The sequence below is a fragment of the Tyto alba genome, unplaced genomic scaffold (genome assembly GCF_018691265.1).
Source record: "Tyto alba isolate M040663 unplaced genomic scaffold, T.alba_DEE_v4.0 Super-Scaffold_26, whole genome shotgun sequence".
NCBI lineage: Eukaryota > Metazoa > Chordata > Aves > Strigiformes > Tytonidae > Tyto > Tyto alba.
Window position 1 is genome coordinate 11,746,160 of NW_024881300.1, and position 26,763 is coordinate 11,772,922.

The 26,763-nt window shown below is 35.9% G+C and overlaps 1 protein-coding gene across 1 annotated transcript in view; it reads left to right on the forward strand.

Annotated features, from left to right (window-relative positions):
* Window positions 1-2,050: 2,050 nt before the first annotated feature.
* TDRD12 (tudor domain containing 12) overlaps window positions 2,051-26,763 on the forward strand; it is a 33,099-nt gene continuing 8,386 nt past the window's right edge. The window contains exons 1-21 of the mRNA XM_032987152.2: window positions 2,051-2,117; window positions 4,041-4,091; window positions 5,287-5,448; window positions 5,750-5,886; window positions 7,305-7,424; window positions 8,578-8,633; window positions 10,065-10,150; window positions 11,193-11,391; window positions 12,030-12,106; window positions 12,916-13,020; window positions 13,403-13,588; window positions 14,225-14,378; window positions 16,417-16,544; window positions 18,468-18,653; window positions 19,750-19,878; window positions 21,714-21,831; window positions 22,700-22,833; window positions 22,928-23,148; window positions 23,876-23,975; window positions 25,958-26,145; window positions 26,467-26,677. Coding sequence (XP_032843043.2) covers window positions 4,071-4,091; window positions 5,287-5,448; window positions 5,750-5,886; window positions 7,305-7,424; window positions 8,578-8,633; window positions 10,065-10,150; window positions 11,193-11,391; window positions 12,030-12,106; window positions 12,916-13,020; window positions 13,403-13,588; window positions 14,225-14,378; window positions 16,417-16,544; window positions 18,468-18,653; window positions 19,750-19,878; window positions 21,714-21,831; window positions 22,700-22,833; window positions 22,928-23,148; window positions 23,876-23,975; window positions 25,958-26,145; window positions 26,467-26,677 — 2,718 coding nt within the window. The 5' untranslated portion in view covers window positions 2,051-2,117; window positions 4,041-4,070. The remainder of the gene's footprint in view (window positions 2,118-4,040; window positions 4,092-5,286; window positions 5,449-5,749; window positions 5,887-7,304; window positions 7,425-8,577; window positions 8,634-10,064; window positions 10,151-11,192; window positions 11,392-12,029; window positions 12,107-12,915; window positions 13,021-13,402; window positions 13,589-14,224; window positions 14,379-16,416; window positions 16,545-18,467; window positions 18,654-19,749; window positions 19,879-21,713; window positions 21,832-22,699; window positions 22,834-22,927; window positions 23,149-23,875; window positions 23,976-25,957; window positions 26,146-26,466; window positions 26,678-26,763) is intronic.

The window sequence follows — 26,763 nt, forward strand, 5'->3', positions numbered from 1 at the left end:
TTGAGTTGGTTTGTAGCATTTATTTGGATTGGAAACAACTTGTGTCTTTCTCTCTGAACATGCTCAAACTGTTCTTGGTTTTGTAGACCTTGCTGAAGAGTGATTGCCAGTGAAAACTGAGGCAAAAAATTGTCAAGTACTTCAGCCTTCTCCATGTGGGGTCGCCCCTAAATCTCCCATATTATTTATCGGGGACATGTGCACGTGCACACACACACACGTATATATTTTTTTAAGTCTTTCTCTTCCGACCAACATACCTGTTGAAGCCTCTATTATTCACATCCCTTGCCAAAATCATCTCCAGCTGTGCCTTAGCGCTCCTGATACCAGTCTTATACACCCCAGGCACCATCCCCATCTTCTTCCCTACGGATACACATTCCTGCTTCTAGTCCCTATGCATTTCTCTCTTGCATTTCAGTTTGATCAGAAGGGTTTTACTCAGGTCTCCTGCCTTCCTTGCCCAATTTCTATCACATGGAAATCACAAGCTTTTGTACTTTAAGAAAAATGTCTTTAAAAAGCTGTCAGCTCTCCTGCTCCTTTATCACCAAGGGCAGTTTCACAGGGGCTGACATCCACTAGTTCCTTAAACAACTAAAAGTTCACTCTCCTAAAATTCAGGGTCTTCACTTTTCTCTTCATGAAGCCCACAGCTCTCAAGATCATGAATTCAAATATACAAAATGGTGTATGTAAGAAAACACAAAAACTGAAGAGATTAGGTCATCCACAACTGCTTTGATTTTGCAATATTGTCTTTCATAGCTGCTGGAGAGCTTCCTTGGTGATTTTTTTTATTGTTTGGTACCTTACGGTTGTTCTACATGTTTACTTTTGGGGTTGAAAGTAGCTATTAGAAAATAATTTTAGGAAAGAAATTATTCAGCAACCTAGATACAGGTTAAATTCTTACAGAAGCTTTTACGCACCTGTGTGTTGCTCTACATTATGTTTTTAATGCTAATACAACTTTTGCTGTGTGTCAAAACCAGTTACTTCAATACTAAATCCGTATCTGAAGGGAACAGTCTGCCTCTCCATCTTTGTCTCCTGTAACTTTGTTTTTCCCCACCAACAAAAGCAAAATAGTCCAGTAGGGGGAGCTTGAAGGCCAAAGAACAAAAAAAGTAATAAAAAATAACAAAAAACATAACAAAAATATACTATTTTACATGCAAAGTTATGACAGTCATTAAATACAAGTATAAATGGCCTAGAATATACATACAGGAAGTACCTCTTAATATTAAATTAAAAATATTACTAAAGCTGCAGTTTCAAAATATTGAGCCGCTCTTAAGTATGGGTTTCTGCCCAAAAAGGTTGGCTTTACTTCCCAGCTGTGTGTCTCATCCCTTTCTCTTGGGCTGGCATCTTGTCTGTGCAGCCTTGTGCAAAACTAAATCAGATACGCCTAAATCTCATACACCTTTTTTTCAGAAAAAAAAAAAAAAAAAGCCTGAATGGAAAGGGTGGAAAGGGTAGCATACAACAATTTTAAAAACAAATAAAAAAGTAAATGCTTTATCACAGAGCTTGAGATGCGAGAGTGAAGGATTTCCTTAAGAACTAAATACCGTGGCACATTTTACCACAGCTGTTTTCCATTGTGAATATACAGATACACGTTTAAGTAGCATAGCTGAACGCCAGTCGGGCAGTACCAAGTGCTCCTTCTCCCTAGCCACCTAATTTTACACATCTTTCAAGAATACACTCCACAGCCTGTGGGAAAAACACGAGCCATAGCATCCCTGGCTGTCACCGCTTCATAACGCAGGATGGGACTCTGCCGCGGGAAGCCCCCGCCACGGAGCAGCCCCCTCAGCCTGAGGCACCACCAGCGCTGCCCTGCCATCCCCGCCCCCCCCGGCCTGGGGCAAGAGCAGTAGAAAGACAAGACTCTCACTTAAGGCTCATTTACCACAACAATACACTTAAAGAGTCGAGAGTGCGCCGTTACGGTTGTCTAACCTCCCTCCGCGCCGTACCGACACGTGCGGAGCGCCGAGCGCGCGGGCGCCGCCCCATCGCGTCCTGCGGCCTGCGCGCGGGTGGCGGGGGGCTGAGTGCGGGAGCGGGAGGACTGACCGCTTCTGGAAGCTTCTAAGGTGAGCGGTGGGGAGTGTGGGTAGGGTTGTGTTAAGGTGCTTCTGATAGTGTTGGTGACTGAAGTTAGTGGGTGTATTTTAATGAAAAAGAGTGTGAAACTAAGGTGGGATATGAAGGAAATTGGGGTGAGGGAGGGAATAAAGTAAGAAAGAGTAGTTTTTTAGTAGTCTCTCACCTTTTAAGGGGCTTGTTTTTTCTTGTAGGCTATCTGGGTATGAGGAAAAATCGGTGGGGTTTGTTGTGTGGTTTAGGCTTTTTATATGTGCTTCTTGATAATACAGAAGTTAAAAACTTAGTATCTTTGCATTTTACCTATTGTTTGGTTTATCTAACTTTTTAGATGATAATGGGGCGGGGTGCGTTGTGGTTTGGGGATTGGATGGGCATTAGCAAGCTGGTGGTGAGCAGTTGTGCATCACTTGTTTTGCTTATTCTTTTATTATTTTCCCTTCATTTTCTGCTGTATTAAACTGTCTTCATCTCAACCCATGAATTTTAATTATTCCTTTGATTTTTCTCCCATATCCTATTGGGGGAGGGGGGAAGGAGTGAGCAGCTGGATGCATTTCCACTCCTGGGGGAGGTTGGGATAGCAAGTTTGTTGTTTTTTTGTAGGAACGTTTGTATCGGACTTGTGTTGTTGGACAGGCATGCTTTTATTTTCTCCTGTTAAGTTTTTATTAAGGTAGCAGTTTGGGGGGGAGGGGGGCTATTTAGTGACCAATTGCATCTTCACAAGGTAAATATCCTTAGTGTTAAGTATGGGGTTTGAGCAAACATTTGTGTTCTTATTTAGTTCCTAATAACTAGCTGTGTTGTTACTAGTAATGTATCAAGAGAACTAGCCTTTTTAGGTAGGTGTGCTTTATCCTTGATACTTTGATATGTGATTTATTGGGTTTGCACTTGTCAAACTCGGAGATTATGAGAGGTTATTTATGCTTCTCACATGTTATTCTCTACATAAAGGTGTATATTTTTAAAGTGTGTAAGGAAGCAGTATGTCATAGTATAGCGTGGCGTTAAGAACATGTGTAATGTGGATGGTATGCTTGTATCATATGATACTAAGTAAAGCTTCTAAAATATTTTCAGCTGTTTCACTGCAGTATCAAACTGGGAATAATTAGTACTATCTCCTAGCAAAGCATGTTGTTAGGTACAACCACAGTGTAGCTGTATTACTTTTTTAGTGCTGACTTGTTCAAAACTAGCTTTAGAATTGAAAGGCCAGTGTCCTGACTTTCCACTCCCAAAAGGCACCTACTTCCAGTGTGAATTCTTGTAAGTGGTAAGCTAGACACTGTTGTAAAGATACTGTGATGTGCTGGTTTGTACCAAAATGGCATGCAACTTACTTCAGTCTAGGTAATTTATTATTCCATTGTAATTCCTGGGTATGATAGGTACCATTGCATATTAATGTAATGTGAAATACCAATAAAAATCTCTGTTACTTTAAAATTATTTGCTAAGGTTGGGACTATTTTTTTTTTGTGTTGTTTGGTTTGTTTTAATGATGTAAGTATTTCCCTCTGGTGTTCTGTCCATTGGGGTCACGTAGATAGATTGTAGCAGCGCTTGTCTTAAACCTATTTTTGTTGGCTTCTGAATGTAAGATAAACAGCTATATACTGTAAGTAGGTGGAGGATAACAGGTGTGTTTTGGTGTACTAAAAACTGATGTGATTGTATGTAAATATGCATGGATGGCAAATCTTAATCAGGCTTTAACATAGTATCTCATTGAGAAGGCTGGTTTGAACCCTTTGATATGTGTGAATCAGTTGCCTAGACTAATACCCCTGAGACAAGTATCAAAAAAACCTATAGGCTTCCTTTAGTGTACACTCTTTAGATATGCTTCAAAACAAATTATGGCTTTAAAAATAGTTAATCAAACATTTGTTGTTCTTTTACAGCGGTGTTGAGGAGGACTCTAGCTGAGAAACATGGAAGTCTTGGTGTTAAAGGTATGCTGGTGTTTTTTAAATTTCAAGAGATTGCTATTTATTTTGGTGCAACTCTCTGAAAGTCAGATTTACAAATAAGATGATGCCTCTTTTTCTGTTCAGCAGCACTTTTACATGTGTGGGGTCATATATGGATTACAGATGTTTTGTCATTTCAGTTGTTTATGTTGGTTTCATCTCAAAAGAGGTCAGTAGGGATGCAGCTAAAATGTAAAATGGAAGGCGTACAATATCTTAAATAGAGTGTAGTATAGTACTAGAGTCTTCTGAGTTCCACAAGAGATCATGGAAAAATCATTTTCCTGTAATGCATCTGGGACAGCTAATCCAAGGGATAGGCCTTACTGTATGATGTTGTGCTCTGCAATAAAAGCTGCAAGGAAGGAAGGCAGCACACCTGTGGTTACCAAATTTGTCTTCCCAAGTTAATATTACATGTGATGAAACCATGTTTTCCTGGAAATGGCTGAACATCTGCCTGCCAATGGGAAACAGTGAATGCATTCCCTATTTTGCTTTGCTTGCATGCATAGTTTTTGCTTTACCTATTCACCTGGTTTTATATCAGCCTACGACTTTCCTCACTTTTCTGATTCTCTCAGTCATCCCACTGCAGGGGACGGAGGGAGCAGAGCAGCTGTGTGGTGTTTAGCTGCCTACTGGGACTAACCCACAACAGCTAGGGCCCTAGATTAGTTGAAAGACTGGGATGTAAGGGTTTACAAAGGCTGAGCAGAAAGCTGTGACTGTTTTAAATAAACTGACTGTCTTGTAGTTTCATTGAACATGAAGAAAAGTCCACTGGTGGAATTTGTTGTGTGTTTTGAATTTTTTACATGTACCTCTTGAGGACAATATAGAAGTAGAAAGCTTTACGGCTTTGTACTTTGCCTACTGGTTTAACCAACTTTTTAGATAATGCTACTATCTTTTAGACTATATATGCCATTAGCTGCAATGCTAAGGAAACTTGTAAGCTGAGAAGTCATTTAATGAGCTAATGGTCTGAAGTTGAAAGATGTTCTCCTTGTTAACATTCTGTATGGTAAGTATCCAGTTCCCATAATTTTTAAGCTACCTCACTAAAGGTGCTAAGTTTTATTTTTACATTTGCTGCTGAGATGGTCTGAAAAACATCCTGTCATTTTAGCAAGAGCTAATATTATTTGTTGTTTTTATCTACCCTTTGCCCCAGATCGAAGATCCAGGTTGCTTTTGGGTTACTATGAAAGGAAGTGGGCCTTACATAGTTGATGAAATAGAATATAAAAACCTGAATGCTGAAATGAATCGGTTCTATGACAAATCTTACAAAGATGTGGATGAAGTAAAACCACTAATAGTAGAAGAAGGCCAGGTAAAATTATCGCAATGTTGTGTAATTAGAAATAACCTGCTATTTGCATTGGTTTGGGAGTGGAGTATCCAAGATACGCATTAATACTTCTTTAAATATTGCTATGTAGAAAAGTAGATAATGACACCTATATGGATTACAGATAAGAAGATATAAGCTTCCTAACTACATAAGCTGCAATGCTTGCATTTGAAAAAAAAGAGGGCTGTATAATAAATACTATATTCTTGCCTAAAAAACCCCTTTCAAGTATAATTCACTCCATTTACAAGAACTTTCTGTCGTCTTCTTTCTTTTTCAGATTTGTGTGGTTTTCAGTGAGGAACTCAGATGCTGGTGTAGAGCAGTTGTTAAGTCAATCATGCACTGTATGGATAATTGTCAAACAGAATGTTTTCTTGTCGATTATGCTAAATACATTTTTGTTAAAGCAAAGGAGTAAGTGTTTGGGGTTTTTTGACACTGTCACTGAAATGTATTTGTTAGTTAATGCATAAAAATAATACTTAGATTGATAGTGCTAAGGCTTTGGTTTAATTGAAGTGTGGGTTGGGTCCACAAGAAACTGCTAGCCATAGGATAAGCCTTTGCAGGTGTGGATGCAAACCAGTCTTTTCTGTGAATTTTTAAAGATGCTTTCTATTGTAGCTTTTGTTTTTTTTTAAATATTTGAAATTGAAATAATGACAGTTTGTTACCACTGAATTGTATGATTGTTAGTTGACATTATACATGTGTACTTTCCTCCTTTATTAAGGAATCATATATATAAAAAAAATTTAACCAATAAAGATCATTCACAAAGTCTATATCACTTGCTGAACATGTTTTTGACACCTGGACACAAATACGTGATGTTTTTCCCCATTGTGGTTTATTAGCTTGTTTACTATGAGCTGGCAGTCTGTCTTGGCATGGTGCAGAAAAAGTGAGTTTTTACAGGTTCCCAGGTTTTAATAGAACCACTATAAAACCTACTGTTTCTAAAATTTTAAAGAATGTGTTTTAAAAAACAGCTCCAGTTCTTACTAGTTTTGAAGTTCACTTCTCTAGAAGTATGCAACTTCTGAGTACAAGAAGCTTTACCATATTTTTTTTGCAGCATTCCACAAAATTAAGGAGGATTACTTAAAATATTTTGATATCAGTCTTAAGTTTAATAATGTTTCTAAATTGAATGTTGCTGTATTGGACAATGTTGCTTGACAGTGTCTTCAGTTTAACATGTTCAGCTGGAAGTAAATGTGTGTTTTACTGCTTTTTCATTGCAAAATAAAAATTTGAACAAAAGCGGTAAACATATGGATCTTAAAAGCTTCTGTATACGGTGTCATGCTGGTTATTAAAAGTCTCCAACCAAACCAAGTGTGAAGGATAAGATTAAGACTCTAGTGATAGCGTTATAAAAAAAATAAATTATTTTTAGAAAAATTAGTACAAGTACAAATTAGTGTCTTTATTAGCTTTCCTTCTTGCTGATGTTAATCATACCAGGTTTCTCACACAGAAGTAATAATTACAAAATGGCATATGCAGTGCCAGGTGGTATATGTGGTAGTATGAGGGCTAAATATCATGAAAAGACTTCAAACTGTAGTGGCGAGGGATCAGAAAGATTTTGAGTAAATAGGAAGTGTATTAATATCCAGAGTGAATATATTCATTGATTGCTTCTGGTACCACCTCACTTGGAGAGAAAAATAAAATAATGGTTTAAGGGTGTTTCACAGAGGGAGCCAAACTTCTGGAACAGTGTTGTCAGATACAGGGTGATGGAAGGATGTGTATGAGACCAGTGACTTCTGGAGAATAATCACATTTTACACAGCACATTTTATTTCTGCTTTGTTTTTAAGCATTCGAGTTGCACTGGAAGAATTTATGCAGATACCATATAGAGCAAAAAAGTGTAGACTGTATCGCACAAAGCCAGTGACATTGCATATCGACTTTTGTGAGGATACTGCAAAAATAGTGTAAGTAGAGTTTAATAAGTGTACTCTATTCATAAATTTCTGAAATGTGAAGTCTTACTGCAGAATTTTTTTTAGAAGAGATTATATTTCAAGAAGAACATAGGAAGTCAGATTTGGAAAACTCTATTTCAGAGGAGCAGTTCTTAAACGGAATTGCATCCTTCATGATTCTTCCTTAATCATTTGGGTTGTATTATTTACTTGTTTGAATCTTTTGATATTTATTTTAAACACTTTGGAAGTTTAGACAAGTTTCTAGCAGTTCTTGCCCTTGGTCTATCATCAGAGAGCTGTGTTTCCTGATTCCTAGCACATGAACTTCTTTACTAATCTGTCCTTATGTGCTGTTTCTTAGAGATGCTCATCTTACACCTGATACTTTTTTTTTTTTTTTGTGGTAGTTACATGCTTAGCTGAACTGAAGTTCTGTAGCTGTTTATAGATAGCTTCCCCTCCCCCTCATTTTGTGATTTTTTTCTTTACATATTTTGGATTCCTGTTGTGCTTTACTTACATTTGTGTCAGTTTTTTCTCACTGCAGTTTTGAAGGACTTAAATAAGGTTTTCACTGGGGTCTGGTGGTAAAGAAAAATGCTTTTGTATTTTTGAGTTTCAGGATGCTATTGTCAAAGATCCTGCCAACTTGAGAGGCACATGATTAGATCACTGGGGAATATGGCTCCACAGCAAGAAAGCTGCTTTGGTTTGTGTCATTAAAGAATATTCAAAACTATGTATGGTCAAGTAGCATTCTGGGTTTTTTTTATATAGTCTTGTTTGGAAAAAGAAGTCAGTATTTGAATATTCTGACTGAACAAATATTAACATAGTTTGGATAGAAATAATATGCATCTTGAGTGGGCCATCGTTATCAGAATTATCAGAAAAGTAGTAGATTGCCATCTTTTGCAACTTTAAAATAAAAAAGCATCAAATGAAGAGCCCTGTAAACAAAATATGACAGAGTGAACAATATTATCAAGACTGAAGTTACATTCTAGGTAGTTACATTCCACTTATGTGTCTAGTTGGTGCACTTCTTAAGATTTGGAATGTCTTGAGATAATTTCTTTACATGCATCCAAAGCTTTTTCCAAAATTACCATTTTAATTTTTGATGATGTGGGATAACTGGTTGTGTTTATTTTCCTAGACCAGCCAAAAGATGGGATAATGCTGCTACTAGGTATTTTCAAAACCTCCTCAAAGGTAAATAAATCTTCCTGCCAAAATCATAATTGGCACTTCTATTTTGGGAAGAAGAAACTGTTAGAGAAATATAGTATTTCTGTTCATATATTTGATTATATTTAAGAATGTTGTATATTAAAGAGAAAGGCACTACATAGGATTTTTTGTATGGAGTGATTCAGGCAAAATTATTTGTGGAGTACTTCAGTACTGTGGGCTTCCATGCTGCATAAATTTTTATAGTTGACTAGATGGTGTATGGCTCTTGCACAGAAGGTAGCACTTGGTAACATCTGTTTTTGACAGTAGAGCGTTTCTGTGTGTTTAGCTTAAATCTCTGAAAGAGCATCACAGCTGTATTGTTGTAGTTTTGTATGGAGATGGCAAGATGTGGCTTCTGTTTACTCCTTCAGTTGTTGTTTGACAAGCATGTAAGCACTGGCTCAGAAGAGGAATATCTTTATTACAGTTGTTTAACAAGTGGATTGAGTTCCAAGTAGTTATTTAGTAAGCTAGAACTGCTTTTTCTCCAGTTTGTTCTTGTCCTTTCCCTAGTTTGGTGTTTCAGTAGGTCATCCAGTCCTTTTTGTATCAAGCCTTCTATTTTGATATGAGACAGCTTTTGATCTTACTAGAAAAGCAGCTCTTCACTGAGATTTTGATCTTCTTGCCTTCGTGTTTCTAGCTGAAAAGCTACATACCTGCTTGCTTACAAGTATAACAAACTCCACAGAAAAGATATTTTGTGTCGAGAGGATGAATTTATGAAAGCAATAAAGGATCTTTAGGCTAATAACTTCACACACTAACTGGCATATAGCACTTCACGATTTACTTTTTTTTTCCCCACACATCTAAATGTCACTATACAAAATAAAGGTTAGTAGGGAGAAATAGTAACATCAAATTTAATTTCATAGATATTCCCAGACTGTACCATAAGCAGTAATACATACTTTCTTTAATTGCTAGCACATCATTTGTATATGCAGAAATGCTTCAGAATTTCCTAATGGACTTCATCAACTATCTTTGCTTGAATGAAGAGCCTAACCAAGCTATACAAATGTGCAAATAGGACTTCTTTCAAGAAAAGTAAATGTCAAGTTTGAAAAGTATGCATTTGTACTAGAGATTGTCAGAGGCTAAAAGATAAACTAAGACTTTTAGTGTAGAACTAAGACTAATTTGCATGCAGAGGTCATTAATCTGTTTTGGCTTTCAATCTTTCCTCAAAGACTAAGGACAATGTAATTTTTGTAACTTTCAAGTTTTTATTCTCTTTTTTCTTTTTCATTTAAAAGTTACTACATTTGTAATAGCTTCTCTAAAGAAATAGATTACACATCTAATTGTGATTTCTATTTTTAACTTGGAAAGTACAAGTGAAAAATACTGATCATTTGATGAGGGTTTAATTTTTTTACTTGTGTTTATTACTACATTTAGCAACTACCCAAATGAAGGCGAAGTTATGTGCTGTAGAAGATAACACATTTGATATTTTTCTTTATGTGACAATAAAAGATCAAAAGGTAAGATACTCTTATCTACAAACCTGTTCATGCACTTTGCTATATCATTTATAATTTGCAATTAGTTTATGATTGAAAAGCATTGCTTGTAAGTGAGTTTTGTAATTTGTCAGATACAGTAGAAGCTAAGTCATTAACTTACTGGAGATTTTGTTTTATATTTGTTGCTTGTAAACTTATGGATGAATTCCAAGAGGCAGAAATCCCATTTATCTCCGTGAACCTCTTTTTGGAAGGTATTGACAAGCAGGTGAAGTCCAGCAAGTACTTCAGGTGGACTACTGTGAATTATTTAGTGCACTTTTGCACTTCTTTGTGGTATCATACTTAAAGATGTTTTTTATAAGGCAGTTGCATAGTATTATAAAAATAAATAGAAGTTTATACTTGCTTTTGCAAAAAACTGAATCTTCAATCCTTTGAAATAAAAAATAGTTCAGCTTGCCAAAATGTGTAACTTGTGCTAAATCTCTGCTGACTTCACCAGCTGTAATGTAGATAAAAGTTAATTTATTTGAATACTGCTTCTGCTTGGAATGTTTTACCAAGGCTTTTCACACTGGAGCTGTGATCTTTGTCATAGACAATAACTTCCAAGGTAAATATTATTTTGAATATTTTTTTCTCTCAGTTCAGAATCCCAGTTGGCAATAGTATCACTCATCTCTGAGCCAATGGAGTTTAAGAAGTAATAGGTTTAATACTATTTTTTTTTTCTGCCAGGTTTTGATGCATGCTGAATCAAGAAGAAACAAACCAGCTTGATTACAAACAGGTTTTTTTAAATTTTTAGGGCTCGTAATAAAACTTAAGTATGTACAGAATTTGACAGAAGCACAGAACTGGCAACTAATTAACACCTGCTTAGAGAACATACAGGAAGATATGACTGACTTTCCTATTATGGAGTTAATATTTTTCCAAAGGCATATGTTGATACTGTATATGTCTTACTGCTGTTTAAAGCTTCAAAGAAATTCTAAACAAGTATGTGGTAGCGATTGCGTGTTCATACTGGCCAACAAAGATCTTGGTTTTTTAGGTATGCGTTAATGATGACCTTGTCTCAAAGAACTTTGCTTGTTTTGAGGAAGCTAAAGAAAATGCAGGGAGTTCTACAGATTATCAGGAGAACCATACATCATTAAATGTAGAGTCTCTTCCAGTGAAAATTGTTAATCCTGTGCTTGCTTTCTGGCCGGTGCTGTTTCAGGAGAAGGTATCATCAAATCTTGAAACAGGTGGGAACCGTGTGTTGGAAACCATCATACATGCAGTGCATCATGTGTCTTTAAGTGGATATATTGAACAAGAATATAGTGTCTCAGTTTGAATCCAACAGTTGGATCAAATGGTATCCTTCTAACAAATGATGCTTATGTATCAGATTTACGAAGACCAATCAAATCATCAGATGCAGGATTACTGTAAAGCTTTTTCTACTGTGTAAGACAAAGGAAGGCTTGGGGGTGAGTTAGATGGGCATTTGTTGATATGCTTAATAGTGTTAGATATTATTGAAATTACTTGTAATTGATCAACGATGCATTACTGGTTTTTGAGTTTTGGAGGGATTTATCTGAACATAGATAATTTTAAAACTAGTGTTTACCATCAGTGTGTAGTGATGTCACTTATAGTGATGCAAGCCTTTCTTACTTTTAAAAAATATGCAGCTTTCCATCCTTGTTTACTCAATTCATTTGCGTAGTTGTCATTATCTGAAGATAACTATGGTTTTTGTTGTTCTTTCTGACATTAGGAAACAAGCAGCTAAACATGTCAGTCACAAACCACTGTAAATAAAAATACCGGCTTTTTATGTGTTCAGATAACCAGAAATGTGTTTCTGCATTTTGTTTTTTACTTAACTTCATAGGTCTTGCTGTTTCCAGTTCCTTTCTTGAAGAGACAAACCAAAAGTCAAGTACAGGTCTAAATGAAAGTACTACATCTGTAAGTGTTGTATTTTGTAATAAATTGTCAAAGATAACTAAATCAAATATGTAGGACAGACTAGGAATACTGTAGTTATCTAGCTTGTTCTTCTATGTAACCTAGATCTGGGGGACTCCACAATTGTCAACATAGTTAAAAGTAACATTCTACTTCAATTTCCTTTTTTAAACAGCAGAAAATTTTAAAAAATGTACTACAGCCCTTGACAAGGTTGTACCTCCTTTAGCAATCCTTTGCTATAGTTTTATGAAGATGATAGCTGTCTACACAGTTTCCTGAATTATATAGAAATGTTTCCCTGAAAACAAAATACAACTTATTCTCTTCCATGGTAAACATTCATTGGAGTGTCTTATTTGTTGAGTCATCTAACACTTTAAACGTCTAATCCGATTTCTTGGTATTTTCTCTTTTTTTGCTTGCTGTTCTTTTCTGAATCATTTTCAAAAGGTCAGTGCTCATTCTTGAGTGTTAAATTGTGTACTGAATTGCACAATTGGAGCTATTACAATGGCCATGAGAGAAAAGGAAAATGAAATGTTAGATTCTAGGCAAGTAATCATTGTTGAGTGTATCCAATCTTAGCTATTTTAAAGAGCCTAGATGCTTTAAAGGAGAAATTTGCTTCTATAATAGCAATGGAACTACTACTTCTGTCAAGTCAGGGGGAAAAAGGAGTTTTACACAAGTTAGTGTTCAGCTCTCCTGAGAATTGAAGGATGACAGCCACTCCTGAACTTAAACTGTATCACCTTATTAAGCTAAAAGCCTTTTAAGTATTGCCTTTGTCATTTCTTGGTTTTCAGAGTTTTCAAAATCTTAGTGAGGAGAGGAATTTTGTCTTTCTTAGTAACAGAATTGAGCCATCGTCAGTTCTGGAAACTGCACCACTTTTTGATGATCTGAAGAAGGTAATACTAATGTCATGTATTACACTGAATATCTTTTTAAGGCCGGTGTCATACCCCAACTTGAGATATTAAATATTACAGTAGTACCTAGTTTTGATTGAGGAATGTCTAGGAGGTTGTTTGAATAAACAAAGCTTCAGAGAGGTGCTCTAAAAATTGTAGACATTTCTTCTGGTATATATCAACCATTGCCCCAAGTCATGGGATTTGAATTTTAATACAATAACAACTCCTCAGCACAGAAAAACTTTATTCATGTTGCACATTAAGGACATCTATTATAAAGTGGGTCAAAAGCTTTTACATCACTGTGTTTCATCTTGTTTTGTTGGTGTTTAAGTACACAGTTTTAATGTGCAACTCTTAATTTCTCTTTTTGTAGGAACTTACTCGGAAAAAATTTTTGGGCCCTAACTTCACAGAGTCTTACTGTTGGCCACCAGTAGCTCGAGGATGTGATGTAGTTGCCATCTCATATCAGGGAAATGATCCTTTTCTATATATTCCACCGGTTCTTACGTTTTTGCAGTCGGAAAGTTGCTACAAAGCTTTGCCAAACAGCAATGGAGTATGTATATATTAGAGTAGTAACAGGTTTTCTGTTCTGAAGTGCAGGTGTAGAATAATGATCCAAAAGATAGTGGATGTTTAGAATGTATACGTTTAATATGATCTTAGTGTATCTTCGTGATGCTTGCCAGTTTATACAAGACCTTTGCTTAGGGGCTTAGAGATGGACTTCATGAATATGGGAGTCTAAAACTTATTTATCAGGTAATATTTAAGAAGTGGTTGATATCGTATCACTTTGATACTTGAAGCTTTGTAGTTAAGGCGATAGAATGGAGTCATTAAAATTTATATTACCTCTTTTAAATATTGTTACTCATTTTCTAACTTGTATCAGAATCACTGAGGTCATAAAGGGACCTCTGGAAATTGCCTGGTACAACCCCAAGAAAGACAAGATGCTCCAAATTTTTGGACCTTTTGTTGTATGTTGCTGCATGCATGCTTTTTGTGTCCAGGTAACCTGGTGCATAGTTCATTGGGTCTGTAACCATCTGCATTTAGGAGGTGATATAGTACTGAAGGCCAGTGTTGCAGATTTTGGTTTTCCCCTAAATGCTTAAGTAGTCAAAATCTTAAGATTCTGAACTCTTGTTTAATGCTATGGTATATAATTTTGTGCATACATATGTAGCCACTAGCACTTATTTTATGTCCTGGATGGAAGAAGGCACAACTTGTTTTTGAGCTACTGCAGACATACAAGAGATGCTCCAGACAGCTTCATCCAATGTTGATATTACTCGGGCAGAAGAAAGAAGAAGCTTTAAGTGTGAAAATCCGAGAATGTAAGAATACTTTCTATCTTCTTAATTATGCTTGAAGACCATGTGCACTGCCTTAATTGCATAAGATTGTAAAAGAGGCAATTTATACTTCTTAAGTGTTTTGTTTTATAAAGTGATAATTCTGTTTCTTTAATGCTATAACTCTGTAGTGCTATATGACGCTTCAGTAGTGCTGTTGAACAGTAAGTGATATTGAGGCTGTTCAATACCTGCATGTTTGGCATCTTTTGTTGTAAGTTCCATAACAACTACTTTTGAGCCAAATTAGTGGTAGGGATTTGCTGAAGGTGATGCTGAATTAGAATTAATTGTGGACATTCTTGATTCAGAACTAGGTTTTATAATAGCTCTTTTTGACACCTGAGCATCCATTGCTGGACAGAGCTATTGGGTCTGTCAGAGATGGAGTTAATTTTCTTTGTTGTCTGTATGTTGGTATGTTTTGAATTTGTAACTTAAACAGTGTGGATAACACACCAGTGTTCTGGCTCTTGCAGAGCAACACTTGCATGGCATCAAGAATTCTCTTTTTCCCAGTCTGCCACCCAGTGAGTAGGCCAGGGGCAGGCAAGAAGCTGGGAGGGGATACAGCCTGAACAGCTGACCCAAGCTGACCAGAGATACACAATTCTGCTAATACTACAAATGACATGCTCAGCAATAAAAGCTTGAGGGGTGGGGATGATTTGGTGAGCGGTTGGGCATCTGATTGTAGGATGTTGTTAGTGGTTGCCTTTGCATTGCTTCCCCCTTCTCTCTCCTTCACTTGCTTTTTTCAACCCATGAGTTTTCTTACTTCGGTGGTTCCTGTTCTCTCCTGTCCCGCTGGGGATGAGGTAAGGGAATGAGCATCTGTGTGCCTTTTAGCTGCTGACTGCAGTCAGCCCACTAATGTAATGCATATGTGTATGTTCTTAAAAGATATTTTTAACAAATATGTGTTTAAAGTACATGGAGTTTATTTTTTAAAATTGACAAATATTTGAGGGACATGTCTCATGCTTCTTTACTGCTTATATGCACTTAACACAATTTTCCTCTTAAGAAGAATATTGGAAAAGTGAAGAATTAAAAAGGAGGAAATAGTTCTCGGAGTCATTTATGCAACTTACACCCAACTTTAATTTGAAGGATGTTATTTTGTTGGTCATTTCCAACTTGCTTATTGAAATAAATTGTAAGTAATTTGTGCATATAACTTAAGTAGTATGCAGACAATACTCCGTAGAGAAGAGGAAGCATAGTAGTAGTAGAAGAGCTGTTGGGAGACTTGCTTTATTTAAGTGTATCTACTTAAAACAGTTAGTTTTACTATTCTTGTTTGGTCTTTCTGTTAAGCCTTAATTGGTAACTGCATTTTAAAAAGTAGCTCTTTTTGCCAAGGAAACAAGAAAAATGGATAAAACTATAAAGGATTGAATAAAACTTTAAATTTCAGCAGTTTGTATTCTTACATCCATTCATATTTAAGAACCTGGTGGATGAAATCAGATCTTATGAGAGCTGTTGGTATATTTGCACAGATCAAGATTGGTGTGGTTTTATTTTTTTATATATATATGTATACACACATATATATGTGTGTAGATATCTGAGCTACAATCTGTGCTTTATTCCAGTTTTAAAACTAAACTTTTCTAAAGGCTGCTCTTGCACTTACTTAAAAATTTACATTCTGTCTGTTTCTGAAGTTCTTACCTCTACTTCCATTACCTTATTGGAAAACAGCATGGCATCCTGCTTTGTAAACTTGTTAATGTTCAAACCTTTCACTCCTTCAAAAACTCTGGAGTTTTACCTAGTCAGGTCTTAAAGACCTGCAGGGTAGAAAAATGCAAGCAAAGTGAAAAACAAAAAAACCACAAAACAAAAACAAACAAGAAAACCACCCCAAACCAACCACCCCCCTTCAGCTTCAAGATGATGCATCTGAAATGCAGATGTGGCCTTTTTAATAAACTACCATGTCCGATGGAGTTTCATTAGTATTCTTTCAAGCTGTAAGCTAGTGTTAATAGTCTTTTCTTCCTACTGGTAGGTGAAGTGATCGTGACTACACCATATAGCCTCCTGAGACTGTTTGAACATCACAACTTACTATTTTGTAGACTCTGCCATCTTGTTCTTGATGAGGTTGAGGTGCTGTTCTCTGATGCTGCTGAACAGGTAAATGGCTTATATGTTCAGTTGGTAAAATGCTGTTGCAGTTGTGCACGTTTTAAACAGCGGCACATACTGAAAAAAACCCCAACCTTCCTGAACTCCTGTGGTAGAGCTGAAAAGAGAACAGAACTTAAAAATTCCTATCTGCATACTTCTGTCAGAATGAACACTGGGAAAGTGGAGCTGTAATCTATTAGATCTGACTTTCACTGCCTTTTTTTATCAAAAAATCAGAAAGCTCTGTTCTTGTCCTGTTCTACATTACTGCTCTGTTATGCTGTCTTCCTTTGTGGATGGTTTCTCAAGAACTTGCATTTTTTTCAACTTGATAGCAGTAGTTTCAGTGTAGGGATCTTTTACTTGCTTTAAAGACTTGAATCATCTGTGAGGAACGAACTTGTCCCTCTTACCAGTGCTACTTGAACAGCTTTAATTTAAGAACTGTTACTGGTAAGCTTGTCAGTCTCTGTAGAATGAAAGGCAGAAGTGAATGATCACATAGTCTTGGAAACAATCATAAAAACTTTTTTTGGGCTTCAGTGTCGGTGCAGGCCAAAGGAGAAGCTGATCCCAACTCAGTCTTGGAAGAGGAACATCATTATGTTTCATGTCGATAAGGATGTATATATTGTATCCATTCTAAAATTATGACTTCTAACTCAAGTTTGAAAAAACTCCATATTTTTTTTTATTGCTGCTTTGAGGCTTCATAGGCCAGATGCTTTTTGTTAGTATTACGGCATATTACATCATCGTTATACAAAAAATGTCTTACACACATTTTTTCACTGTCATTTTTTTTTTAAAAAATCATTTAACTTATTACCTGTTTAAAAGTTGGTGGTAAGACTAAAGGGCTGTGTGTTCTAACTGTGAAAACTAGAGAAACATCTTAATGGAGATAGACTGCCCAGTTTGCTGTATGTGAAGCATATGTTAAATGTGTTTTCATAGCAGCTAATGTCAAGTCATGAATTAGGTGAAATGTCATCCTTATCCAGTGGGGCATTCCTTCTTTATGTTAAGGGTGTTCCTGCTGTGTTCCTGTACTTCTTGAGACAGTACAGGTATACCGTATGAAGACTGTGGGAAAGGTAGCTTGTAAAATAGGATGCAGGACTCTGCCATTTCTGTAGGATCTCAGTTTCTCAAATGATTTAATCTTGAATAGAAAAAAGAACAGATGCGCTTTCAGATGGGAGTGATCATTTGATAAGGTTTGGATTATTGCAGCTCTTCTAAAGCATTGTGTTACAGAAATGTTCTATTGTAAAAACATTGCTGTTATGGGTAACTTTACTGCTAGGTTGAGAGAGATCTCTTAGAATTGTGGCAGAGCCCTAGAATACTACTTAGTACAATAGTGCTTTGCCAGAAATCCTGATGTCATTCCACAACTGGATTGCTTGTCACTTAAATACATAAGGTGATGTTGTTAGAAATAAATTGTCTTAGTGATTTTTTTTTTTTTTTTTTTGTAACTGATTTTATGGTGTGTACACACACTTTTTTTTTTTTTTTTGGCAAATTACTGTATTGGCAGCTTTGGTTTGTCTTCTATTTACCTTGTAGTTTTTGCTGACTGCCTCTGATCTCTTGGATCTACTTTTGCCTAGGCTTAGTATTTTTCAGATTTGAACAGATCTTTTTCCTGAGATCTCCATCTTTTCTGGGCAGAATCCTGCATTATGATCCTGTGTGCGCAGATGCTGTTCCTTCATGTTGTCTTGCCACTTTCTTCAGAGGTCATTCAAATAATAGGATAAAAGTGCACAAACCAAACACTTCATTTTAGGATGTGAAACTTGTGTTTTGCTGTGATGGTGTTTTTGTGACTGGAAGAAACTGTGTACTGAAACTATACTTTTCAATGCTGTTACATGCTCATTGGAATAGGATAATAGAAAAATATTTTTTTCTTTAAAGGTTTTTACTATATTAGATTGTTACAAGAAAGGCATTATTAGTGAAGAGTGTTCACCACATCAGATAATTGCTGTTGGAACTCGCTGGAATAAACATATAGCATATTTGATGAAGGAGTTCATGAACGATCCTTACGTTGTGATAACAGCTATGGAAGAAGCTTCCATCTATGGAAACGTGCAACAGGTAAAAATTTGAGGATGATGTCACTGTTCATTTACTAAGATAGTTTGCGGTTTGTACTAACTGAGGTCAGTATACATGGCTGCTGGTTGTTTATTTTAGGTGAGTAGTGCTACAATCCTGACTCAGACTGTTTAGGTGCATCTCCCATGTATGAACTGAGGTGACTGTTAGAAGACCTGCGCAAGTTAGTCACTGAAGGAGCTGAAGGTATTTTACCTTGCTTTGTAGGACTGAGGTGAAGATACTCCCATGCTTATTTCATTGTTAGTACAAATGAGTCTCAATTTTTATGTGAAGTATTTGCAAATGGTGTAGTTTGTGACCAGAATTTTATCAGAATGTTTTTGTAATGGTTAACAGTGACAGGCAGAACTACAAGGTAAATTATCCCAATACAGAGCTAATAAAATACTTGTTTTGCTGTGGTGTGCCACACAATGCAGAACTTAATTTGACCTAAAATTTCCAGAAAACTATTGCATAGTCTTAGGTGTCTTTTAGGTGTCTTCTCATTTAATTTCTGGTCAGTGTCATGTAGCCCTTAAGAATAACATAAAATGCTGTAAGTATGATCAGAATTCTTTTGTGTCTCAAAATGTAATAATTTGGGGATTGAGAATGTTAGGGAATCTTTAAGACTAGGCTTTTTGAGCATGACACAAAACTGGAGAAAAAAAAAAAAAACCTGAAAAATGGTTTGGCAGGACTGAAAATGTCAGTGGTTTCATGTTTTAGTTGAGTATTTCAGGTGGTACAGAATGCTTTTGGAGTGTGAAGCTTTTTTAGTGGTACTTGAAAATGCCAAACTTAGATTGATAAATTGCCTAAAATTAAATGAAAAATCTTAATACGGGATTTTGATTATATGATGGATTATAATTTTGCTTCTGGAAGCTGTCCTAAATGCATACCTTTAGAGAGAGTTCTATCTTCTGTAAGTTTAACAGAAGAACTACCACTTACTGGAGCTATCATTTAATGGAGTCTCTTTGGTATTTTATAACAGTGCTTAGTGCTTATTAAAAGGAAAAATTATATATTAAAATATGTATCGTTCATATGAATTATCAGCCCTCTGTTTTGTATCTACTTCTAGGTTGTGCAACCTTGCATGAACAGTGAGAGAACTACTGTGTTACTCAGAATACTGGATTTTACCTACAATAATCTTGAGAAGGTGCTAATATTCACTAGTTCAGTAAATGAAGCAGAAATGATTCATAAGGTAAGAAAGTATTTAAATTTACATAGATAAGGCCTTTCTGTAACTGTTAAGGTATAACAAACTAAAATATCTGGGCTTCTGAGAATAAAGGAAGAGTGTGAATTTGGAAGTTAAGTATTTCTGCTAAAAATAGCCCCAACCCCTCCCTTCTGCCAACTAGAAGAAAGCCTGACTGACAGGAGGTCTGGCATAGGATGTATTCATTACTAAATTCTTAACTATGTTCTGTCTGTCAGGTTGGGACTTGGAGTTGAATCAAACTGGCTTTTTTCAAGTAAAAGTTCTGTCAGTTTTTTTCATTTCATGTTTTTTACTGTTTCAAGGAATGGTATGGGTGGAGAAAACTTACACCGCCATGTTAATAAATTCTGTTCTGTTGCTTTCTACTGTGCAGTAGTTGAAATTGTAGAAGACTGTCTGATTTGGAAGAAACCTTTCCTGTCATCATCTGAAAGTCTAACAGTTTAGTGAAGCTTCAGGTCATAGGGCATGGGGGGACAATAGCACGCTTAAAACATATTTTCTTAAAAACTGACCTAAAACCGCTTCAAAGTTATCTGCAATAGAACATACTCCACTTTCACACTTATTTTATGGGATTGTACACTCAGCACTTCAGAAAGTCACTTAAAGACTCTTCCTGCAATAGTTCTTTCTTCAAATATTATAGCAATTAATATATATAGCAACATAGCTATAGAAAAATCTGTGTACTTTAATTGTGTCATTGCTGGTCCTCCAACAGTGAGGAGTAAGAGGAGCATAGTCTGATTTGACTGAGAAGCAAGAAATGGGAAGCAGTTCTGTTAAGCCTGGATAGGTTGATGCAGATGATGGGGATAATACTGCTAAAGGAGGCAAGCTATGAGGGTATTAGAATTAAAACTTTTAGTGATAGCTTCAAGGATAGCTTTAGAGGATAGCAAAAGGATATGTGGCTGGATTGTTCTGATGTCATAGGAAGAGCTATGTCAGTCCTGAAACATGGGAATGTATTCCCTACCAGAAGCTAGACTAGATCCTGTGATATTTAAAGGATTCTTCTTCTGTAAATATTAGTGTGTCTGGAATGTTTCATCTATGATGATTGTTAATGGATGGAAATATGGTTTTGTCTTGTGACTTTCTAGCATGTTTTGCTTGAATATTTGAGGGTTAATCTCTTCAAGCATACCAAAAACAACCCTGCCACCCCTTAAAAAAAGTGTTTGTTGATGCTAAAAAAGTATTGAAGCTGTTTCTAATAATCTTTATGTACACCAACTTCAAATATCTTAAATGGTCTACAAAAATATTTTGGAGTGTTAACTTAGTTCATTAGACATGCCGGTTTACCAAATAACAAAGGCTTTTGTAGTGATTAATTGGTGAATCTTGAAATTGACAAATACATACAGCCTTTTAAGAATACTAGATGTATGCAAGTTAAGTGTGGTAAATCAGTGAGGGATTCTTAGTGCTTTTTCCCAAGACTGAAATGTGAGCCTGCATGTGGTTAGATGATAGAATCCACTTAAGAGTAGAGAGGACACCTTAATGGTGGGAAGAGCTTCAAATGAAACTTGTTCTTTCTTAAACATCCATAAAAGCTCAGGTTCCTATTGATAATACCTTAATTAGTTATCTTTTTTACAGGAAATAAATAAACCAATATCTATAATCTCAATTTTTATTTTTTTATATTAGCAACCTAAATTTTATTAACTTTTTCCCTTGTCTCGCTTTACAGTAGCTAAAATATGCTAGATACTAATAAGATATGCTGTTTATTAGAATTTATCAGAGCAGTTATTTATGTATTGAAAGAAGGTATAACTTTTTACTTTGTCATCCAGGCACTGAAGAGCAACTCAGTATCTTCACTGAAATTACATAAAGAGAGCGAGTTTAATTGCAAATATATCTTAGAGCAGTGGACAAAAAAGTATAGTTCTGGCACTCACATTGTATTAGGTGAGTTTTTTCTTTTGGTCTGGTGGTGATTATGTCGTCATGGTGACTCATTCTACACAAAATACTTGCACTAGGTTATCTCATAACTTCCACAGGGTCAGTTCCCTTTCATTCTTTCTAGATATTCCTTTACTTATTAGTGCTACAGCTAGTATTTTTTGTTTGTTTGTTTGGGGTTTTTTGTTTTGGTTTTGTTGTTCCTGGGTCCCAGGGTTAACTACTGTGAGGGAAAACCTTACTTATTAGAGAGAAGGTAAAGGAGGGTGAGTTTGATGCATTAATTAAAAGAACTAGTAGTAATGTCCAAGAATTTCCATGATATCACAATTGTCTCTTACTACAAGCGATATTTTCAGTTTGAAATAATTTAGAAATTCTGAAGACTTACTGTAGTAATTTCCCCTGTGTTCTGGTAGAATTTTATTCAAGTCTTTTGCAGTAACAAGGATCCTTAGCTGGTTTCAAACTTAACTTTTTCCATTGTATACATCAAAAGCAAGAAGATAGACCTACATCTGTTTTGTAGGTTCATACAAAGGTGTTAGCATTCCTGCATTATTTCAAGTATTTTCTATCTTACTGTTAAGTACTTGGCTGTGGGCAAATCTATTTATTCTGTGATACTGATATGAGAGGTACAATTGTGCTAGATTATTAGAGACTTAACATGAAATGCTGTGTCTGCCATATGCTTATGAAATGTATTGACTGAAGAAATATAATGACTTATGTAAGTATATTGGGAAAAGACCTTTTTCTTAAGTCAGTGGAAGGGGAGAAGGAAACAGCCATTGCTAATGTGATATAGCACTTAACGTGCTTGAAGTATTACAGTTATCTTATGTGTGTTTATAAAACATGTGCTTAGTTTTAACAGATGACTGCATGCAGCCTTTGGGAATTACAGATGCAACTTGTGTGATACATTTCAGTTTTCCTTCTCCAAGAATCTTTGATCAGCGTCTACACAGCATGTCTGACAACTTCTGTAATGTGATAAAGGTTTGAGTAAATCATTAATGGGTAATACTACATTTGATTAAGTGGTGGATACATAATAGCTTTTAAATATATATGTACTTTTTTTTTTTTTTAGAATTCTTCTGTAGATCAGGAATATCCAAAGACAAGATCAGTATTTCTGCTAACAGAAAACAGTGAATGTCATGAACTTGGGATCCTGCGTTATTTGCAGCGTGCAGCAGCTGAAATTCCACCAGAACTACATGATTTTACTGCCAAGATGCTAGAAGCTGAAGAAAATAAGAAATTTTCAAGGCCGTTGTGTGCCTATCTTAAAACATTTGGGATTTGCAGGTAAGAAAATAAAAAGTTTTCTTGATACCCATAATGATGCAGGAAGGTATTGTATGCCCTGGATGATGACTGCTTCTGTTTCCTTGATGAATCTTCCTGTTGGATACTTCTGTTTAAACCAGTTCTTGCTCATGATTTTTTTTTTTTTTTTTTCTGGTGACTGTTGCATCTGTTTCATTCTTCTTGGGTACAGAAATCATGTTTTTACAGATACCAAATCATACATACTCTGACATAGTAGCATAATTCATTATAACTCCTAGATGTACTTGAGGGAATTTTAAGCCATTGTTTTGATTAGTATTCTAACCCTAATTGCACAAGGTTTGTGCTTTACTCTCTCTCCTATTGTCTTCTGTCCCTCCACAGTGGGTAAGTAGGTAATTACTTCTCTGAGCTGTGTGTAATTGAGTTGTAAGTAGTGCCTTAAAGCAGGAAGCTAGTGTAGATAACTGTTGTTGCAAGTAACAAAAAAATCAATGTTAGTATTTCTTTTACTGTGAACCAGGTTTTCTGACATGTTGTTTTTGTTGTGTACATTTTCCACCAAGAGCTTTTTGACTGTTTTTTGTCTAACCCCCAGAGTCATTGGTGCTATTTAAGACAGCAATTGAATATCGAGGGCTTATGAAATTTCAGTATTTAATGCTGTTTTAAGTCACATGAAAATAGTTTACAACTGAAAACAGAGGGCTTTTTTTATAAATCTGTTTTTTATAATACATAGGAATAGAACAGTGTGTCCAGATCGTCATCAAATTAATTTACAAATAGATGTGCCCCAGGATATACCAGATAAAATTATTCAAGCACCTGGATGTGTGACAGTAAGTTATTTTCCTTGGTTTTGGGTACCAAGACAACAGGTTTTAAATAGATACTTAGCATATTACTTACTTTTTGTGTTACACTAATATTACTGTAGTATGTATACTGTATCTCTTGGATATTTGGGGTTGGAGTTTAAGCTTTTTTCCTCTCTCACTTGCATAATTAAGTGTGCCAGATTTTCCCTTCATCTTTAGCTTGAATTGAAATGGTTTTGTGTGTGATTCCGAGTTTACCTCAGATTGCTTCTGCATTGAAGATTCCCATTCTATAGGAAGAAGGCTTATGTTCTGTTTATTCCTTCCCTCCATAAATTTTGAGACCATATACCAAAACTAACAAAGATTAAAGTTCCTATAAGCTTCAATTATATTTATTGTAGAGGAAACCCAAATTCATCTTTTTGAGTGAACAGAAGTTGAAGTGGAAAATGATGCATGTTTTGTTGGAAGTGAGGATTTTTTTCTGAGCTGACATGCTCATAGAAACTTGTTGAAAAATGAACATATTCTGGCGTTGTCATTTGAAACTAGTGTTTTCATTTGTGGTATCAACAGAAAATGGGATACAGTTCCTCCCTTATCTTCTAGATGGAGCAGTTATTTCCTACTAAGATGTCAAAGCTTTTTGAAAACCGTTTTGATAGAGTGCCATTCTACTTGGACTTTTTAAATAGTTTCACAGTCATGAAACCTTCATGGTTATTGCGTTAACTTTGCTATGGTGGTTCTTCACATCCCAATAGCAGTTTGTATCTCCAACTCCCTTCACCTGGATTTTCAGTCCCTTCTGTATTGGAGTGTTGTACAGTCTCTTGTCTCCTGTTGGGTGATGATTGCTCAAGGCAAGTGTGTAGACATTGGTGCTTCCTTCCAAAGTTATCACTTAGGTCTGAAGTGCTGGATGCCTTCTGCTTGGATGAGCTGCTTCTGCCTTCTTCCTGTCTGTCTTTTGCAGAATTCACATGCCTTCAGGTCATGCAGTTTAATGGGTGTTACCCATTCCCAACAGTCATAGATTGTGAGAGTAGAAAATAAGGAGAACTGGGTGGATTCTTTGGTGTCACTCCATTTCTTCCTAATGGCTAAGCCCTTATTGATAGGTGTGAGTTCAAACCCCTTTGACAACCTGCGTGTATCTGGTTTTAGTGCCTGAGACCAGGACAGATTTCATGGCACTCCTGTTAGAAATGCACTTACCTGTGGTGCACTCAAGACAGCACTTGTGGCCTTTTCCATTTCCTCATGTAATTCTGCTTCTACTGATTGCAGGGCCTGGGTGTCTGCCTGCCTTACCACAAGTAATAACTGATTTGTATCGCTTTTTTTTTTGTTGGTAACCCAGAATAATATTCCTTTCTTTAGAAACCTCAAGTCACCTTGTGCTTTTTCAGGATTTTTAGGTGGAAATTACCTTTTTGGTCCCTTTATTGTCCTGTCTGGCCTCATACACCCAGCTGTATTTCAGTACTTCTGCCTGACATGACCCTTTGGAGGGAATGCACCCAGCATTTTATTCATTGGTGTTGATAGTTGTATATTCATAGTTTTTCATTTAACTAAAGTTAGTACAAAAAGAGTGAAGGCCTCCTGCTTCCCCAGTCAGTTCTTCTAAAACTCACTGTAAGGTTGGAGAACACTTAATTTTAAGTTTGAATGCTGTGGAATGCCTTAGTGTGGTTAGTAGCTTGTCAGGTAATAGTATAGTTCACTGGTGTTCATTTAAATAGAATACCACCCACTGAGACCTAACAGCTCTTGCTCTATAAATTTCTGTCAACTGTTGACTCGACTGTGGGCAGTTAGTGTTATTCTTAATCTCATGAATAATATAATAATAACTTTCGAAATGTGTGTATGTAGCAGCATCTCTGTTTCCTCTTTGGGCTGAAAAGAGGTAGGTGATCTTGAATTTGAAAACTTGCATTTCATTAACTTAATAAATCATCCAGTCCTCCTTCTAATGTATTTTATGCTTTCAGATACTGCCTCTCCACATTGTACATGCAACAAACTACTTTGGTCGAATAGTAGATAAACAGAAAGACCAATATACAACCCTTGCTGAAGAAATTAATGAGTATTTTAAGAAACCTAGTAATAAAATTTCTGTAAAAGTTGTGGAGAAGCTAGCGTTTTATGGATTATGTGAGAGAACACTTTTTCACAGGTAAAAATGTTGCTGTCTTCCTAAATTATTCATGTGCACTTTTTGAATACAAAATAATTTAAAACTTTCATTGTTTAGTTAAAAAGAAAAAATCAACCCATCCCTAAAACAAGCCAAAAATCACTGCTATTCATACCATTCTTTAAAAAGCTATCACATCCTTTTAAAGTTACCAGATGGAAAACAGAATGACTATCCATGCACACACACACAGTTAGATATTTTGCTATGAAAATAGTTTTTTTTAAATGAGTAGATTAAAAAACTTTTTACAAATGATTATATGAAAAATAATTCTGTTTCCTTTCCTACCATATGAAGGGTTCAGGTGGTAGATATTTCCCCAAAAGAGGAGGAAAATGTGTTCTTTAACGTCAAAATTAAATATATAGATGAAGGAAGAACAACTCAAGTTCAGAACCATCAGCTGCTTCACTTACCTGAAAGGTTTCGGTGTTTGCCACCTCAAGCTGTGGAATTTGTAGTTTGTAGAGTGAAACCCATTGATAATGAAACTGAATGGAACCCAAAGGTAATATTCATCAGGTTTTGTGTGGTACTTTATGTTCTTCAATTTCTTTGTGTGGTACCTTCTACAAGAAAACAGTTGTGAACTGC